Raw genomic sequence first — 20,087 nt, forward strand, 5'->3', positions numbered from 1 at the left:
AAGCCTTATCTGCCCCATTAGTGACAAATGAAGTTTTCACTTTTCGAAACAACAGAAAAGACACTGGACCAGAATCTTGTCAGATTGAAGCACATCACTTACTGAAGGTGTGTCTGGAAGTCTTGTGCAACCAAAGACCCACACCTCATTTGCCAGATTGATGTCAGATTTACGTGCATGGCTTTTTCTTCATTATTCATCATCAGATTTTAAAATGAACTCAAACCCTACAGAACAGGTAGCAAAGTTGTAAGCTGTTGGTTTGGTTATTTTTTTGCATATGCAAATATACCTATTTACCCTTTCTAACTAAATGTATGCAGGGTTTTGGTCAGTGTGGGTGACTGGTGGCTAATCTGCAAAGGATATTGATTTACCAGAGGTTTCAACAAAGCCTCTGTTCATCCCAGGCTTCTCAAATGCACAGAGAATTAACATGTGTGGCTTGGAAAGCCTGGATATCTAAAGGGTGCAGACCAGTGACTTCTTGTGCACAGAAAGGCACAGAAATGCAAAGGAGAGGGAATTCTGGCTCAGAAGATTGGAACTGAAGTGTGGCTTTGCAGGGAGACTGAGGACAGTACTGTAAAACTGTTAGCACAGAGGAAGCAGAATTTGTTAGTGCATGGGAAAAGTAGTATGCCTGGGAATAGTGAGATCCAATTAAAGGAAATATTTATATCTCACCAAATAGCAGGAAAGATTTCTGACAGTGAGGTCTGGCATGGTTTGGAGTAGCGTAGTGGAAACCAAATGTAGTAGAAATCTTTTTTCACATGAATGATTCAAAAATAGACTGGACTGAGCATTAGAAAGATAAGAAGCAATCTTCAGTTGTATTCAGGTTAGTGCTACTGATAGGGTCACCAGAGGGGCAGCACCATGCTGTTTCTGCAGTTCTTCCACGTGTGGGCTGCTAGAAGAAGCCAGTGGCTATTCAGCATCAGGTCCCATAAGTGTTTATGATTCCTCCCTGCTGCAGTGCATTGTTCAAGCCCAGCAAACTTCTGCCTGTGGGAAGCTTAGGTCAAAATAAATTGGCATCACATCTGCAAGAGGATGGGAATGGTTGTTTTATTGCCTGTGTAAAACACAGAACCAATTTTATTTTTATTCTTTCTTCCTGTTTTTAGAATGGGTTTCTTTATCCTTTAAAACTGCATACTGCAACAGCAATCATGGCTTACTCGAGTCAATCATCTTGAAATATCTTTCTGCTGAGTGCCACGTTCCTCCTGATGTAAGTTCAGATGAAACATGCCCTGTTTTCATAGACACACACTTGAGCTGGTGTGCCAGGCTTCCCAGGAATTTCACCCCTTGGGCCTTGCAGTGAGGGCATGTTTAACTTGTGAAACGTGCACAGTCTAATTTGGTTTCCCATTCAGTCTTTACAAGGTGCATGGAGTTGTCAACACTGTCCCTCTGTGAGAATCCAGGGTTTCCATTCCTATTTGAAGGTGTTCATTCCCAGTTAGAGGCAGAGGGAACAAACAGATGTGGTCCTCCAAACAGCAGGTGCCTGTGAAGAGGACAGAGTGGAAGAAAAGGGGTGGATTGCTGAATACACTGGCCACTCCTACAATAAGGAAACAGTCTTAGCATTGTGTCTTTTGTCTCCCAGCTCAATGCAAAGTTGCCTTTTCCACTCACATCAGGACTTCAATCTCATGTAGTACATCCTCCTGACATAGTCAACTGATGTGCTCAAAAATCACTGGATCGTTGCAGTGACTCCAGACATCAAAAGTTGAATTTAATTTCTCTTCTCAGCACCTGTGAATTCAGGGACTTGCTAGCCAGAGCTTCCTAGTGCTGATTCACTCATTGAGCAAGTGTTGTGCAGGCACTGAGCCCACACTTCCTGGACACCTGGTTCCGGTGGCCCAGCTTGAACCTGGGGAAACTGTGCCTGAGGCTGAAGGAGCTTTAGTTCCTCTTCTTGCCAGAGAAAGAACATGTAAACGAGTTCCAATCAGCCAGCAGCTAAAAGAAATAGAGCACTGAAGTAGGGGTACAGTGTTATAAAACTCCTACAAACACTGGGTTTCTCCATTAGAACATTTTTGGAGAATTTTGTGAGCAGTTTTACTCAGAAACAGAAACAGATCATTATCTTCACATCACCCAAAAATAATTTGTGTCAAAGGCCAAGCTGCAGCTCAGGAGTTGCTTGTGTGCATTTTCCTTAGGGTGTATAGAGGAGTTGTTTACCTGTGGAAAAGACTAAATTTCTTATCCATCATTTTGGCTGATCCAGACTGGGCTGAAAACTCAGGCATTTTCAAACATGACAGCAAATTACAGCTGCCTGGGTACATTTTCCCAATGTTTGGCTCAATTTTCAGGATTCTCACAGACTGGGGACTCTGGATGAAGCCAAAGGGTGAGAAAGCAGCTCTGCAGTCCCATATCCTCAGTGCCACTGGATCCACTGAGCCCTCCAGGGTCCAACTAACAAGACATCTCTGTGTGTATAGCTCAGCACTCACACCTCAAGCTGGCTGCCAGCAGAGTGCTTGCTATCACTTTCCTCCACTCCATATCTGTGTACCTTTTTAGACTAAATTCCTGGCTTAGATAAATGTGAACCTCCTTCTCTGACCTGCCTGTGTCCAGCGTAGACCTAATTTAATAGCAATGTGTTACAAAGATAGCACAGTCCTAACTGATGAGTCCTGGAAACCGCTCCAGTTGGAAGCTCTGTGTAGGCTCATTTACCCTTCTGATTTTCTGTTCCCAGCCTGATAAATTAAGAGGAGTTTGAATCCCTGTGCTGCTCCAACAAGGCTGTCTCTAACCGAGTTTAAATGGGCAGGTACCACAGTCTACTTACAGCATTTATCAGAAGTATTTTGATCTGTCCTTGCATCTTGCATTCTTTGTGCACCTTCTTTGACAGTTCAGTGACTTCAGTTTCTAATTTAACCTTCTGAATAGCTTCAGATTAGATAATTCATACTTTTTGTGTATACATTTGCTTGAAGTTCATCCTCTTTAACCGTTCCATTAAGCTAAGAGTGGTCCCTTCCTCATCCCACCTGAAGCATCTTGAGTCTGAGCCTCCTTGTGTTGAAATTAGTTTCTTTTTGCACACTCTGCTAAAAGCAGGGCTTTTTTCCTGACCCCCTGTGGGGCAACCAAGGGAGAAGATCTGTTTCCCTGTCTGCAGGTGGGAGTAGGCTCCCATCATGTCTGCAGCTACAAGAAGTCACTTAAAGGATCACTGTGGTTGAGATAGCATAAAATAATGATTTATTTTGAGGCACAACAGAAAACTTCTCATCTCAGAGATCTGTATCACATGATAAACATAGTTTATGCATTTCATTCCCCACTGAAGCAGTACACATGCTAGTCCAGCCTTTCTGGCCATCTCTGTCTTAGTCTAGAATTCCTTGCTCACAGGAGATTGGAGTACTTACACCATAGACTGCACAATTTCCTGTCTCCTGTGGGCTTCCTGGGAGGTTTTGCTGGTTGTTCCTCCATTAGCTCACCCCTTACCCTTCTAGAGGAGCAAGAGCTCCCCAGAAGAAGGCCTGAAAGTACACACAGAGAGGCACCAATTAATTTGTGAGAACTTGACAAGCTGTGTACAGTTCCCAGACCATTAAGAAAAACAGATGTCTGGAAGGGAAACACGGGGAAGCAGAGAAGGATCCTGGGGGAAGCCCTGGCCAGGAGCAGAGCTCGGTACAAGCAGCTGGTGGAGGCAGCTCACCAGGAAAGCAGCTAGATCTTACAGTGGCCACTGGTCTTCATCAGAGCTGCCACCCCACCCTTCCAGCCATGGAGCCTTTGGATGCAGCCTTTGGAAGTCTTGAGGACACATCCTGGAGCCTGCCTGGACAAGCTGCTGAAGACACACTGGAAGCAATGCTCTCCAGGCCAGCCAGACCAACATCTTGCTAACAGCTGGTGTCAGCTGTAGATCAGGACATCAGCATCACCCTGCCAGGGTACAGATCAGCCCTTGGCTCCAGCAGACCAGTTCCACATTGGGAGTGTCTGTGGATTCTTAAAACAACACAATCCCACCAACTTACTTATTCAATGGATAATTTCTGAGAAATAACCCATTTCCCCCCCACCCCTTCAAGCATGTTATCTGCAATTTAGATATCTGCTATAGCTCATGTCTGGCTGTATCACCAAGCTTTCAGACAGTATTTATTGCTAGAGGGCTCCCATCAGATGGAGAGAAAGACTCTATATCCATACCAGAAATTCCAGATGTCTTCCTGAACTAAGCTGAAAACTGTGTAGGTGTTCACCTAATTTAATTTTGGAGAAATGAAAAGTAGTGCTGCTCTTAGGAGAGTGGGTATCTTCAATTACTTAAGAAAGTGGTGCATCAGCTCTCACATGACACTGAAGTCCTGCTGCCAAGTTAATCACAGAATCAGCTAGATTGGAAAAGACCTGTGAGATCATTGAGTCCAACCATTAACCCAGCCTTGCCAAGCCCACCACTAAAACATACCCCTAAGTGTTACATATACGTGTCCTTTGGGATGGTGGCTCCATCACTTCCCTGGGAATCTGTTCCAGTGCTTGAACAACCCTTTCAGTGAAGAAATTTTTCCTATTATCCTATCTAAACCTCTCCCAGGCCAACTTGAAGCCATTTCCTCTTGTTATATTCCCACTGGCTTCCTTCATTGTGGCCCTCTTTAAGCGAGGAGCTGAGGGCTGTATTTGATAGGGCATTCCAGAGTAATGGACTTTATTTTCAGCATCCCAATCTGAATTTTCATAACCTCAAACGATAGGAATGCTCAGTGTATCTGCTGCAAGGTTCTGGTTTACTGATAGCACTCCCATTTAAGCAACACAAACTATTTCCCCCAGAAGACTTAGAGATATGGTAAACTTGATGAACAGTTGCTTCAGATGTGTCCCTGGTGTTCACTTGGAGCAAGGGAAGAGCTCTGCAACAGCATCACCACTGCTCTTTTAAGGCCAAATGAGCAAAAAGAAAAACCATCTTTTTTTTTGAAACTGTTTGTTCCAGAAAAATACAGCCAGTATTTTTAAAACAGGTATATTAACTTGAAGGAAATAGCTGGACACTGAGTTTCCAGGACTTCATAAAGGGAAGAGGTGTATAAGTTTAGTCTCCTAGTGTAGTCAAACTTAGTAGTTGTAGAGATCTGTGCTAAACTACTTGGTTTTTGTGTCTCAGTGCTTAAGGTTACTGATGGGTGAGCTCCAGTTTTCAGTGCTAGAGTTGTAGTTAGATGGTTTGAAATACATTTCCACCTACAGTACCCACACAATAAACTACCAGCTTTTCAATCGTTCTGTACTTCTTTTTTATTTCTTGAAGCTTATAATCTTAAATACCTCAGCCCCTGAATAGAGACACCAATAGTGCACCCCAAAGAGTCGAAGGGAGAACCCTGTGTGGTATGTCTGTGGGCTTAAAACCCAGTATGTGCGTGTTTCTGAAGTTGTGCTGCTTCAGGTGGCAGGAGAACCCCGCCTTGCATGGAGCCTCTCCGGGGAAAGGCTGCCACGCTCCCTGTGTGGGCACAGCCCCTCTGCTCTTCCCTCTTTTTCCACTTGTGTGGCTGGGTATGACCGCATCCAGCCTCATATCAGCTTTATCCACGATCCCTTTCCTGCTGCCTGAAATTATTTCCATGTTGGCTGCTCGGCCTGTCTGCGAGCAGCTGTGCTGGGCTTGTCGTGGGGCCGTTGCAGACGCAGGGCCCTTCTACAGGAAAGGCGGAGGCCGTTTCTCCTTGAATTGATTGGGCTCCTCAACGAAGCTTGTATGTTTTCCCTGCTCTCTGGACACCCCGGTCACCTTGTCTGTAGGCAGCTGGCCTGGCTGCCAATGCAGATTTTTGCTTCTTGGCTTAGCCCTCCTGTTTTTTCCTTGTCACTGTCTGCAGGCAAATGTTGTTATGTATCTTGTAAACCAAATAATCCTGACGATCATGATCTCTTTTTACTGTATGTCCCACAGCTTCTCTCCCTCAGGTCTCACTGGTACTTTACAGCCTTTTGTTTCACCTTCCTACCTCTCATCCCAGCCTCCTGTCTTCTCCCTGCAGTCACCTTGTCATTTCTTTTGTGTCTTTCCTCTTGAGTATTCTGGCTTCTGGGACCAAATCTCCATTTAGTTGTTGGACTAAAATTCTTTCATGGATTTTTGAGTAGTTGAGGGGACTTATCGTGTCACAGAATAACTACAGGACTAATGCAGAATGGAAAGGTTGCAATCCACATCTTGCAGCCACTGCCTGACCTTGTAGGTTCCTCCAGTTCACTGGGCACCACCTGCTCTACATTAAAATTTAAAATTTAACCAGTGCCTGGGATGCTGCTTCTGCACCCCTGGATTTGCCCTGCTTGACCTGTCCATGGGACCCTATTGCATTCCCCCTGTCCCACATGCTCATCTCTCCCCACCACTCCTTCCCCCTTTAGAATACTCTGAGCATGGTGAACACAAGCAAACAGGATCAGGCATCTCACAAAAAGCAATTTTTGCAGAAAAGGAAACAGTGACACCCATGTTTTGCTGGAGGTTTCTGCGGTCACCTCAGTCACGGATTCCCAAACCACTGTGAGCACACACGAAACAATTTATTTAAACGATTGATTTGAACTGGTTTGCCATCCCCTGCACAGAGAGTGGTGGCTGAGCAGCCAGATGCCTTCTCCTGCTCAGAGCACAGCAGAGCCAAGAGCTGCCTGTGTTTCTGTAGGGTACAGGCTGAGGTTTCACACATGCTGCCCCTGCACAGGCACCCTGCCCGGTGGGGACCAGGTGCTGCAGTTTGCTGCCTCTTTTGGTAATGGTGGTGCTGGATCAAACCACTCTTGGCAGCCTTTGCCAGATGCAATAAGACACTTGCTCAGGAAGCCTGGGCTCTGTTCTGTCCTCTGAGAGTGGGCTTCAAACTCTGATCTGCCCAGGAAGGGATGGATTTCAATCCAAGGTTTTTAGGGCAGGCACTTTCCAGCCTGCTTGTTAAAGCTGTGCCAACACGTAGCAAAGAATTCAAGGTTTGCTGGGGCAGAGGAGACCTCACACACCTGCCTGGTCACCTGAGTGCTCTCCTGCCAGATGAAACCTCAGGACCAGGTCTGGGGGGTATGCAGCAGTAGCTATATAGTCATTAAGGTGCACAAGCCCATACATTGCCCTCTCAGCAGGTTCTCCTAAAAGTGATTTGAGGTAATGCTGCTGAGATTAATCAGCCCATGCAGTGTTGGGAACATGCAGACAATTGCCAAATATTCTCATTACCAAAAGGGAGAATCAAGATCTCACTTGTGCCTTTCACAGTGACTCTTGCTGCTTTTGCTCATCTCACCAGACAGAGAAATTGGCAAGCACAGGCCAGAAACTCCTGAGAGCTATGTACCATGGCACAAAGGAAAGAACAACTTGCTTAAAATAATTATTATCTCATTTTATTTTCGCTGTAGTCACTCTCTGAAACAGAAGGTAGATAGTTTATTCACCACATCAAATTTCCCCATGACTACAGATGTTTCCTATAATTCTGTTGTGAAGGACACAGCTCCTCTCCTGAGTGTCTGGCACTGGCTGCTCTCCTCTGTCTGTCTCCTCCTGCCTGGCACCGAGCACACTCGGGCCATTGGTACCTCATAGGAAGCAATAGACCTGGGCACCTCAAACCACTAAACCATGGAAAACATCAGGAGTTTCCCCTCTACTTTTAGGAGGCAAGGCTGGGAGTGCATGAACCATTCATTTACAGTGTACAGGATGAGTTCAACACAGTGCTTCTTCCTCTGAGAAGCATTTGACCCTTTACTAGTTTTGGGCTACTTACTGGCCTCTACCCAATTCCCAAATCTTGCTTTGGTTAGCCTTTAAATTTGGCAGATCCATCCAACCCTCTGTAGTTTTCAAGTGAGGCATTTGGGAGATTTTCTTGTAGTCTTCTGGATGAAAGCTGCTGAGCTGGAATATCCTCACGTTACCCTTTGGGCAGTGCTTGACCCCAAGTGCCAAGATGGCAGAACTTCACAAGGGAACTCTCAGAATGAGAAAATCAAGACCAGATCACTGCAAGCCTTGAGAAAAATGTTGCCCTAAAGCAAACTCTTTCCAAACTCAGGGAAGCATTACATATTTTTACATATTTTATGTAAAGTGGGATTTTTCTGCCTGTTTGTCTTAAAAACAAGCAATCCCTTGTAGTCCACATTCCTCATACTATTTTGCCCTGGGTTATAGTCAGAGCTCCTTCCTTGTTATCACCCTCATTACAAGGCTACTGTGCAGTAGCCTTGCTGTTGAGGTTAAGCACGCACTCATCCTATATTAATTTATCTGTGGTGGGATAAGCTTTGACTTGGGTGCCACTCTGAGAAGGAATGTCATACTTCCGAGTTGTTCTTGTGGCTAACCTATTCAATAGACTCTTAGGAGAAAGGGAGCAGTGATTTACCCTCAGGCAAGAAGCTTGCTCTCCACTGAAAATGTTTCGAAAAGCAAGAGTTCAAGAGAAGGCCTGGTGTGTTTTCCTGCCACTTCCATTTCAGGAGTTTTAGTTGAATCTTTGTTAGGGCTGCTGTGAGAGGTCCTGTTTTCAGAGGGACCTGAGGAGAGCTGCTAGAGATCTCTGAGTTTGAAGGCAGCACATGTAAGCAGGACTCCTTACCTTCCCCTGACTGCCTCCAAAACTTCCATATCCAATGTTTCTGTACTTTTTTGGCATTTCTCAATTAATGAGCACTCCCTTGTCTCCAGGAAACCACAATCTACAGCTATGGAGAGATACGTACAGAAGAGATGTGTGGCTGGGTCAGAGGAGTCTAAAACCCATATTTGGGGCCAGGAGCTCAGACTGGTCCCAAACCTAATCTGAGTTCCTGTTATCTTCACAGGGTATTCAGAAACCTGGAGCCCAAACTCCAGCACTCACAATATAATTCCCAGATTGCTTTCCCCAAAGCTGCGAGAATGAATCTGTTGCGTGTGACATCAACCAGATGTGGTGGCTTCCTCTGCACTGGCTGAGGCTTCACAATGTAGATGAAGCTTTATCTTGGACATGCAATGCTTCTGCACAGTTGTGTACATTCTCATATGAGACATTAACTCCTTTTGTTGCAAGTCAAACTAGAAACCTGTTTGCACAACCTTCAAAATGCCAGTCCTGGCAAACAACAGCCAAGGATTCTGCAGAGCGTTCTGGGGTCGTCATTCTACTCCTCAACAAACCCTTACACTCTTTCATAACCAGATTTTATGGCCAGATATTAGCCCCAGAATTCTTCTTGTATCTTTCAAGTGGAAATCTTACTTTCTTTGCTCAGCTTTCTATTACGTTTCATTCCTGCATCCTAGCAGTGAGGGGCCCAAAAATTATTACTTTTTGCTCAGCCATGTGATGGCAGCTTGGGAGAAAAGGGTGAGGACTCTGTGCATGTTGCCATTCATAAAGCTCACAAAATTCTCATTGGGACTGTGAAATGGAGGTGTTTAGCATCTGGTAAAGGCTGATCAAATAAAATATTGCAGAAAGGTAGACATAGAAAAATGATGATTTTTTTGTAGTGTTTAGGATACATTTGAAAGACCTGCAAGATATTCTTGTCTTGTCCTCTCCTGGAAAGTAACTGTGGTAATGCTCTAAGTGCTCACAAAGTTTTCAGGGCTAGCCTAGCCCCACCAGAAGAAGGTGCAGGGGTGGCTCATGGGGTAGCTTTTGCTGTGGTGGAGCGCTGCACAGTAAATATCACCCCTGTTGTACAGTACATGGTAGGAAAGGCAGGTGAGAGCCTTGGCTTCTCTTCCCAAGGTGCTACAGGCTACACTGACACAATGATGGACAGGACTGGCTATGAGGTATCACAGAGCCACAGCTGCAGCCACTTCCAGCTGGGGCTTCTGCCAATAATTAGTATTTACTACAATGAGACAAGGAGCAGCTTCCTTGCCAGATAAGACGCCAAGTGAGTAAATAAATCACATAAATCCCTCCTGAAACAGAGAGCTGGAAGGTCTCCAGTGAGAATGATTTGTGAAGAAGAGTAAAGAGAGAGATGGGAAGAAGGATGCTTTGCTGGGATGAAGAGGGGTCAGTGTAGCAAGAAGTTTTTTGTTTATTCAGGGCTTACTCTTGGGATGTGTTGCTTCTTGAGCCAGGGGCCCAGCGTGGTTCCAGTCGGAACAAGCATCGTGAGATTTCCTTCTAGGGATGTAAAACATGGGCCAAGGCCAGTGTGAGCCCACCCACTTCCTGGGCAATCTGTGTTCAGCCTGTGTTTGTGCTTTTGTGGGTCACAGGGAGAACAGGCAGGCTCAGCTTGTGGGTAGCAGCATCTCCTGCTTTGTGCTGCCTGATTTCTCCTGCTGTGATTCAGGTGATTTCCCACCCTCTCATCTTTCAGTTTGCTCTTTTGGGGGAGTTTGTGTTTTAAATATACCCTGGTTAATTGCCTCTCCCTTCCCAGTACAAACAATGTTCCCCTTTCAATGTGATCCCGATGCCACTGATGTACTCACATGGACTCAGATAAACAAATCAGGTTATGCTGGCAGGAGGGTGCAAGCTGTGATTCATCTAAATGTCAGATGCAGAGAGATGACTTTGAATGAAACTACAAACTACATATTAGAGAGGTTTTTCCATTCAGTAGCATGGGTCCAATCCTAGTTAAAAACTATTCTTGATCTTTTTTAGTTGATTTAAAGGGGAGTTCCTTATGAGCTGCCCATCTAGTCTTATCTGCACTTAAAAAATGTGAGAGCCAAAATAACTGGGATGCATTTGTGGTGCATTTTCCAGAGTGTAAGTTCATGTCCTCTGCAGATAAACAGGAAATGTACCTTGGATTGTGCCCTGTGTGACTATTCAGTGACCTTTTGCCTCCAGCTGGCCTCTGCCCTTGAATAAAAGATGGGCTGGGGAGAAGAGATTGGCTCTGACCAATGGAAATTGTCACCCCAAACTGGAGCTGTACTGTCATCACTTCTCCATTGCTTGGTCTGAGATGCGCAGGACATCTCCAGTTCAGCAAACCCCAGCTCTACAGGGGAACCTTTTTGGGGAAGAGGCAGCACCTTGCTGCAGGTGTAGGAGACATTCACCCCCTCCAACCCCTGGGGAGCCCTGAAAGGAGCCGTGTTCCCTGATGCAGTTTATGATGTCACTCCCAAAATGCTTTCTGTGTCAGAATCAGGTACTTGAGAGCTTGAGAACAGCTCCTTTTAGCCAAGCCAATTGCTAATGAGTTCAGCTAGGCAGAAAAGCCGCACCTCGATCAGATTAAGGTTGTATTTTGCCCTGCAAGCTGAGAGAGTTAGCTCTCTTTGGTATAAACTTTCCTGTGCAGACAAGGGCTGTGGCTGGCTGGCTCCTCAAATCCTGCAGCTACCTCACTGAAAAATGAGAAGGGTCAGTCCTGGGAAGGCTTTGTGCAGAATGCTTTGCCTTCTGAGAGCTGAGCCAGGCAGGGAAGCAAGGATCTACAAGAGGCTCCGTTCCCTCCTGGGATCCAGCGCCTTGGTTGGGATTGATGCTTTAATCCCAGCAAAACCACAGTGCTGCTGCACAGTTGCTGGCCTCCAGACAGAGTGTGATGATGGTTTGACTTCAGGAGTTTCCTCCCCACACATGCATCCCCCATCCCTTCCTAAGCTGAGCAGGTCCTACAGGTGTAGAGCTTGGCCTCTGTCATGCAGCAGAGAGAACCTGCTTACCCTCTGTGGCTGCTGTTGTTTGAAGCAGGGCTGCTGGGGATGGCTGACATGGTATTTATGAGTGGTTTGTGGGTGCTTAATGGCAACTTCTTACCAGTGATGTGCTCTCTGTGGTGGCTTACAGATCATGGCCTGGACTTAGCTGCACCTCAGGTGGGTGGCAACAGGATGCAGGGTGAAACACCAGTGCCACAGCCCAGCCTCTACCAGCAGGCATGCAAAATTACAATTTTTCTGTCTTATCAGAGCAGGAGGACACATAGGGATGTCATTTCCTCAGGCTCTGGCTGGAGCAGTTAAAGAGAAGCCCTCCCCTCTGTGCTTTAGGCTGCCCCGGCCACCCCTCCATCCCCTTCCACTACAGCAGGGCAAGTGCGTGTTGGGCCGTGCTGTGAACTCCAAGGCTGAAACGATCTGGGTTAAAAATAACTGTGCAAAGAGTTAAGGGGTGTATTTTAAGCCCAGATCATTTCAGTGATCCAGTTTACAGCACAGCCCCACAGACTCGCACGGGTGCAGGGGAGGGGGGAAGGGGGAAAGGAAAGGTCAGGGGAGAATGAGTGGCTGGAAACATAAGCTGTCTGAAATCAAGGCCTTATGAAACTGTGCCCCAAAAACACTGACACTCTCTTGTTTTCCTCTAGCACACGGACAACTCCCTTCTCATGGTGCAGCACTGGGTGCTGATTATCACCCTTTCTAGGTCTGTAATCAAGACACTAGCCCTGAGCCTTGGATGCCTTATTGTATCTGCCTCTGAGACATTATATTTGTCATTATTTTTGCCCTATTTGCTGCTGCTGAGGTAGATTGTGTGTGCAGCAATGAAAAGATCCCTATGAGACTCACAGGGGAGCTTTGCAGTGCTTGTGTGAGCACAGGATCTGGCATGATGGGCTGGTGTGAGAACAGGCTGCAGAAAATCGTGAAGCTTTTCTGGAACAAAGGAGGGATGTGGAGATCAGGGACTGGACTCAAAATCACGTCAAGATGCAGCTGCATGAGAACTGGGCTGATAGTTGCACAGGACCAGTACCAAAATTGTGTAACCATCACTGATTCCATAGCTGCTGAATACTTCAGCCTTGCAAGGTGCTGTGGAGGTGCTGCTTCTCAGATAAAAGGTGACCCATCTGGCCAAAATGTCCTACCTGCAAAAGCAGACAAGGCAGAAGATTTGTAGGGGAGGGAAGGAGATTAGGGAAATACAGATCTCTGCTGTTATTCAGCTGGTATTTAGCCAAAACACTTCACTGTATGACAGCCAGTAGAGCTTTCCTCTTTTCAGCAGTCAAAGCAGGTACATGATGGGACATTTCTGTGGGGATCCAGTGGACTCAAGCAGCCTGTGAGAGGAGCAGGATCTGTGCTAAAAACAGAGGCCTCCCTTCACACAGTCTGCAGAGTCAGGGGTTGGTGGACAGTTTTGCTCTCACAACAGAGGTAGTGACTCTGATGCATAAGGAAGGTTTTGGGGCTCAAGTTGGCACATTTGTGCCTCAAACACGGATAAAAGCAGAACTTTCTTCCCCAGTGCTGCTAAAAGGGACTAGGCTCAGTTTTAAAAGCAGATGAAGAAACATGGTTTTGAAAACCGTTTTCAAATTTACTCAATTTTATAAACTTACTTGGAAGAGAAAAGTGAAACAAACCCTGTACAAAGAACCGGGCAGTTGCACTTCCTTTTTTTGCAGACAGTGCCATGCTTACATTGATGGTATAATTCAATTCCTGTTTACAGCTCTGTCTGACATTTTTCAGAATGTACAATGCTCAGACACTTACTTTTATGGAACAGTAAAAGACATGAGAGTTGCAGTCACCTAATTACAGATGGACTAAGCCTTTAACTTTACGTCAGTGTTTTAGTCCATGCAGGCTGACCATGCTTTTCTTCTGAAAAGAAAAAGAATCATCAGTTAGTTGCAAAAAGCACAAAAATCATGTCTGTGTAACTTCACCATTGCAAAAAAGAAAAAAGAAAAAAAAGAGAGAGGAAAAGGAACAGAGCTACTTCTCATCACCGTTTAGAAAAGTAGTGGTGGGTTATTTCACCAAGGTGGGAAATGTGACCAGGAATGGGAAAGATGGCAAAATTAATATCGTGGGGCAGGAGAGAGCCAGCTCTGGGGTGAGAGAAGCAGATATCTTAGTCTTAGGTGTGGAAGAGGCTGAGGGCTGGTACATGCTGGTACATGCTCTGGGTTGAAAGTGATAAAATGAGGCTTCCCACCTTCCTCACAGTGTTGGGGAGCAGGAGAGGGAGACTGCCAGCCCAGCTCGTGGAAGTCAGAGGAATGATGTTCTTGCAGTGCAAGGAAGGGAACTTTTTGCACCCAAATAGAGCACCTTCCCTTGACACAGAGCCTGGCACATCACCTGGGGGCGGACAAAAAAAGTCGTAAAAAAAGCTGGATACAGCACAGCAGTGTGACTGCCAGAAGGGATCTGAGTAAGGATCCTTTCCTGCTCTTTATTTTCCGTAATGGGAGAGTCTGCAGCTGGCAGTTTCTGGAGGACACAGCCCCGTGGGCTACTGGTGCTAATCTTAGAATGGCATGTTCAGTGCTTCCTGCGCCCCGGCCCCGCGCCCCGCGCCCGCAGGAGCTGCCAGCACAAGACACCCATGGAACCGTGCTGGCCTCCCAGCTCTGATCAAAGAAAGGCAGCTGTGTTTTCAGACTGAAATGAAAAGAAAAAGAAAGAAAGGAAAAATTCACCCCGAAAACAAGAGGTCAGAGAGGCCAAGAGGAAGTTCAGTGTCTGTTCTGAGTAAAGGCAAAGGGCTGTGAAAGAAGCTCTTGGAGAAAAATGGACTACAAGGGAGGCAGCCGTTCTGCCACAGACGCTGAGCACTTGCAGCTGTTTAGTTTCAACTGAGTCCTTACTTCAGGTATCCATTGTGCCATGCCCAGGTATCCTGGGAGCTGGTATGATGAGCCAAGCCTCCCAGTCCATCCTGCATTCTCCATTCTTTGCTTCCTCCTCTTTCCAGCCTCCCTTTCACAGCAGGGAGACACAGCCTGCATCTTGCAACTGGTGTTGTTCCCCACTTAGCCCAGACATCATTTTTCATGGGCAGCAGGTTGCCCTGCTGATCTGCCTACCTCACTCTTTCTTCCATTCCATTATCTGCCACTTTCCCTGCCTGTAATTACTCAAGTGAAAGGTGGAAAGATGAGGGGAAGGTGCCTGAAGGTCACTGGAATGAGACAGCTTGATATTACTTCCTTGGGTTCAGGAAAGCTATTCCAAAGTGTATGGGAAATTTAACAGGGAATGGCAGACACCTACAGGGGCTTGTGGGCCTGGGAAAAAGAAGATAACATTTATTTGGAACATTTATTTACAGCTCTCTAAGAAAGGGAAAAGCCTTTTTTCACGATGCAAACAAAAACAGAGAAGCGGAAAGGTCATTGAGACAGTGGAGTGGGAAGTGTGGTGTTGGTCATGGGTTCATGGTGGGTATAGGGAGCTGTGAGGTGTGAGGTTCCTTACTGATGGTTCGTAGCCTGGTTTCTTTTTCTGAGCTCTCCACCTCTAACAAAATCAGGGTTGTTATTCCTGTTGGAATAACATTTGTTGGTTAGTTATTCTCAGTTCCTCTGGTTTGGTTTCCTCGGCATTGGATACTAGAGATGAAGAACAAAGATTTCCTTTCATCAGCTTTGATTTCAAGGCTTTCTACTCACACTGCTCAATAGACACATAGCAAAGAAAACAAGGTAAATGTGGAATGACACCAGGGCAGTGTGATGGGGAAAGAGCTGCATCATCCAGACTCCAGCACAAGCCTTCTGCTTCTCAGCCTGCTGTTGACCCAGGGGAGGGGAAGCTTCTCTCAGCCGTGGTATTTCCTCCTTCCCCCCCCCCCACCCCCTGCACCCGCCTCAGTATTTCACTTGAGAAAAAAGCAGAACAGCAAGGGACACATCTCCAAGCAGATGTTGGCTTGCTGTGAGGACTGGGAATGGCTTCTCACAGCAGAACCACTGGAAAAGCAAGGCTGATGGTGACCAGGGCAGTAACAAGGGTATGAGAGAGCTGAGGAGGTGTATGGGAACTTACATTACTGCCTGCTCATCTGCTCACTGCAAGGATAAGAGGAGCAGACACTTGGCTTGAGACGCCTGGTTTGTTTCCATTGAAAAGTACTGAGTGTAGGCTCTTCAGCTGGAGCTGAAAGGCTCTGCATGAATTACTGATTTTCTGGGATATTTGAAAATGCTGCTAAATCCTGTCTTCCAAAACCTCTTGCTCTCAGGCTGGCTGATTGATGCCAGATGTGAGAAACTCTGCTTCAAGTCCTTGCTTTCTCTTGAACTTTGTAACACATACACAGGCTTGCTTTTCCCAACCTTCACTCACAGCTTCTTGTTCCTGGTTTGTCAGAACAGGCCAGCAGAGACCAGCTCAGAGGTGGACAAGTCAGCATCACCCTCAGTGGCTCAGCTAGCAGGAAAGTTCAAAGAGCAAGCAGCCAATATCCCTGGAAAAGAGGTAAGGTGCCCTGCAGCCACCAGCAGGAAATCAAGTGGGAAGTTAATCACTTGCCTCTTCCTGCTGGAACATCAGTGATCTGAGCATAAATCCACCTGGATTTTGGATCTGCACAAAGGACTCATCTCCTCTTGCGATGCAAGCTGTGGCTGTATCTTCCATGCATTGCTGATTGGTGAATGGGTATTTTGGTAGAGCCATGTTTTGGGAGAGACTATAACCAAGACATTGCAGAGCTTGTAGGGTGCACAGATTTACCCAGCAGCAGCAGACAGCAGTGCATGCATGTCCTATTTGGGCTGGCTTTTGTGGGCAGACATCAGTAATGTATAATGAAATACCAATACTGATGGGAAAAGAAACAGACGGTGCAGTGTAGCAGCCAGTGGCAGGTCATCAGCACCTCGTTCACAAAAGGAGTTTTCTTCCAGGTTATTACTTCTGTCTAGGTCTCAGAAAGCTGCCTCTTTACTTACCTTCATTGCCTCTTCCCAATGATATTTCAGACTCTGTGCCTATCTCTATCACGCTGAAACTTTATTTTAATGAAATCTCACTATGCCACGCATTGCCTCGCGCACTGACTTTCTCCAGCTAAGTAAAACACTAGAATACCTCTCTTAGGAAGAAAGGAAAGTCAGGGCTATTTATAAAATGAGGTTGACATTTTCCATAGAGCCTCCTGTATCATTATGCGTTTTTCTTTTAGAAGCATAAATGTTTGCTGGTGGCCCTTTAAAGGCACCTTTTGAAACTGAACTGCTCCCTTCTGCCACTCAGCTCCTGATCCCAGCCTGGCCTAGGGGTATCCTCCCTGTCACCCCTCCTGTCTTTGGCTGGATGCAGTGGTGACCTCTGCCCTGCAGGGCTGGCATGCCATCATCTATCAGAGGTTAGCACTCTCAGGATGGGAATAGCCAATCTTTTCCCAAGCACTATTTTTCCCCTCCGGTTGCCAGCACACCACTCCATCCGTCCATCCCATTACAGTAATTTCCTCTTCAGAAGGTATGGGATTTAATTGCACTAAGCCCCTCACCCTTCAGAAGGCAGAAAGTTCCCAGACCTCTCTTGTGTTATCTGCAGACCTCTGCTGCTCCCAAGCCAGGGCAGCGTGGAGGGGCCTCACAGTGCGAGGAAACTCATTTTCTCCAGAGACAGAGGAGGACAAAGTTTCCTGTCTTTTCTCTCCAAGCCATCTGTCACTTACCCATCAGCTTTCTCAAGCTGGCTTCAGATTAATGGCCCAAGGGATGATCTTTAACCCTTGCCTGGCCCATGCCAGCAGAGGGGAATCCTGTCAACCAGGGAACCTCTGACACATCCACTGTGGCACAGAGCAGCATTCCGTGGTTGCAGAATGGTGGGGTTTCCACAAGACACATTATTGCTTCCTGGCATGACACAAGGATAAGAGCACGGCTTCCCTGAGCTTAGAGACCAGGGCAATGGCTGGGTGCAGCACCTCCAGAATTCAAGTGACATCAGGTCCTCCAAGCTAGCCAGCTGTACAGAGGGCAAAGATACCATAATCCAACTTCTCACATGACAGCCTGTGAGAAGGTAGCAAAATTATCCAAATGGTTTATATTGGATATTGTTATGGATATAGTGGATGTTATCCAAGATTCCCAATATTAGCCAGTTATTTTGGATTATTTTTTTAACACATGAAAAGTGTGTTAACAGCTTGGCAGGAGACTACAAACCTGGCATAAAAATAGAGACAGCTTGGCTTCAAGACCAGAGCAATAGTTATGTGCCGTGCATCTCTTCCTTCTTACGGAGCTCTCTCATAGTTCTGAGACTCCAAGGACATTCAGAATGAATGAGTGTCCCTGCCATTAAGTTGCCTTGTTTCTTCTCCTCTGGAGAATATGTTTCTTAGTCAAATATAGGGTTGCAGCTGAGGCCTTGTCCCTTTGTGCTGCTTTCCTTCATTCAAGACAAATAAATGGGGCTGAAATTCTGAAAAAGTCAGAATTCCCCTTTTTGCCCTGAAAATATATCAGACATAAAGTAGGAAATCATGAACCAGGTAGGCAGCTGAGACTCATTGAAAGGAAATCCTGGTAATGAAAGGAAAGAGAACAGTAACAACCTCTCCAGTGTGAAGGGGTTTCCAGCAGGATGCTTTGCAGACAAAGTTTCTGGGAAGTTTCTAACCCTTCACAACTTAGAAGAGTGTCTCATGCACAAAGGAAAAGATACAAACTACTCTTCCAACACCAGAACGGGGTTCTAGATACCACAAGCACACCCATGTGCTAATACCATCTTTTGCTGCCTTTGGATGACTCATTTGGGTAGGCTGAGCCCTGCCTCCCGAGCAGGTCACACACAACATGCCCTTTGGTGCTTGAATTTCACTTCCTTTTTAAGAAAACTGATTTCCCTGCTGCTGAGTTGGTTGTTTTCTTCTCTTAGGTACCACCACATAAGCCAACTCGGAGGAAACCACCCTGCTCCCTTCCCTTGTATTCCCACAAAACTGAGACAAGTGACAATGATGAGCAAGTGAGTATCAATTTAATAGGGGGACAAGGTCTTTCCTCTCTGCAGCCTGTTCTCTCCTGAGACACAGGTTTGAAGGTGCCAGAGAGGTCAGGTTGTAAAGCCAAAACCATCAATCATGCAGCAGCAAACCTGCCCCTGCTCTCCCTCATGTACTCACCCAGAGTCAGCTCCATGCTGTTCCCTGCTCCTGCAGCATGGATGCACAGCCCATTCATAATGGGGTAATATTTCTGCTCATGAGATTTTTCCACCTTTGGAAAAAGGGAATAATTAACCCAGAGTGAAGAGAGGGTTTGTTGGAAATACCCACAGAATATTTCTTTAGGACCCTTGAATGAGCAGGTCCCAGTAAGCGGGCTGCTACTTACTAAATTTTACACTCAGGCTCTCTTTGGTCAATTATGTTCTTCTGCATTTCAGGGTATGAGGTCTACCCACCAAATTTCATGTTGTCACCTGCCCTTAATGAGCAGGTAGTTCTTTGTCCTTCTTACCTGTGAGCTACAGGCTCTTGCTGCCTCCATGCCAAAGGAGCATTAAGTTTTAAAATGTTAGATTCCTTCCTTTTCTGAAAAAAGCAATATGCCCCTTCTCTAAGCAATGCTCTCTCTTTCTCAAACTGCTTCCAACCTTTTCATTGCCCTACCTTTCCTGCCATTTAGGCCCTTCCTGCTTATACTAATTGGATATCCTTTAACTTGGTTACTCAAGTGATGGAGGAAAGTCTTTCCCATCACAGAAAGTTCACAGTATTTGCCAACATTAAGGCTTTAAGGGGTAGAATTTTAATCTACCTGGTCCTGAAATAATACCAGGGGAAACTGTGCCGCAGGCTAGATACCTTAGTGAAGGCAATGTAAGTCAGACACTCAGACAGCAGCCCGTTTTCTCCAGAGGAGGGGTACATGTGTCTAGCCCTAGGATGGCTGGATAACAAAAGGAGAACAGGAATGAAGAAAAAGAAACTTTTGTGTGGAAACACTATATGAAGCTTCATTTGTCTCCCTCCCAGCAGTTTCTGCTTATCTCTTCCATATTTTCTGCCTTTATTGTATTTCCTCTTTTCCACCTACTACACTGTGGCATTTTTCTGTTTCATTTTATTTTGCAGAAGCGGTCGCCAAATGCTTGCCCCATTCCCAAGGTCAAGGTGAAAAGCTCACCTATGATTGAAAAGCTGCAGGTAGGTCCTGGCAGAACCCACATGGCTTCCCCAGCAAATGAAAGGTGATTGGCACTGGTCACAGTTACTTCCCTTGCAGGGCAGCCAGAGGGGAAGGGGATGCAGGAGCCAGGGGTGACAGCCAGGTGAACAGGACAGTGGCCTCACTGGGGAGGAACCAGCCCCACCACACACAAAGAGGAAGGC

The 20,087-nt window shown here is 46.2% G+C and overlaps 1 protein-coding gene across 5 annotated transcripts in view; it reads left to right on the plus strand.

Moving 5' to 3' along the window:
- The window catches only part of RCSD1 (RCSD domain containing 1), a 29,918-nt gene that overhangs the window by 4,869 nt on the left and 4,962 nt on the right, over positions 1–20,087 (plus strand). For 2 of the 5 annotated variants that reach the window (XM_023945013.2, XM_023945016.2), the window contains exons 2-4: positions 16,094–16,201; positions 18,629–18,718; positions 19,830–19,901. In XM_023945013.2, the coding sequence (XP_023800781.2) occupies positions 16,094–16,201; positions 18,629–18,718; positions 19,830–19,901 (270 nt within the window). The remainder of the gene's footprint in view (positions 1–16,093; positions 16,202–18,628; positions 18,719–19,829; positions 19,902–20,087) is intronic. The other 3 variants (XM_023945022.2, XM_086884141.1, XM_086884142.1) reach the window with 2 other exon arrangements.

Source organism: Cyanistes caeruleus, chromosome 3, assembly GCF_971803275.1.
Source record: "Cyanistes caeruleus chromosome 3, bCyaCae1.hap1.1, whole genome shotgun sequence".
NCBI lineage: Eukaryota > Metazoa > Chordata > Aves > Passeriformes > Paridae > Cyanistes > Cyanistes caeruleus.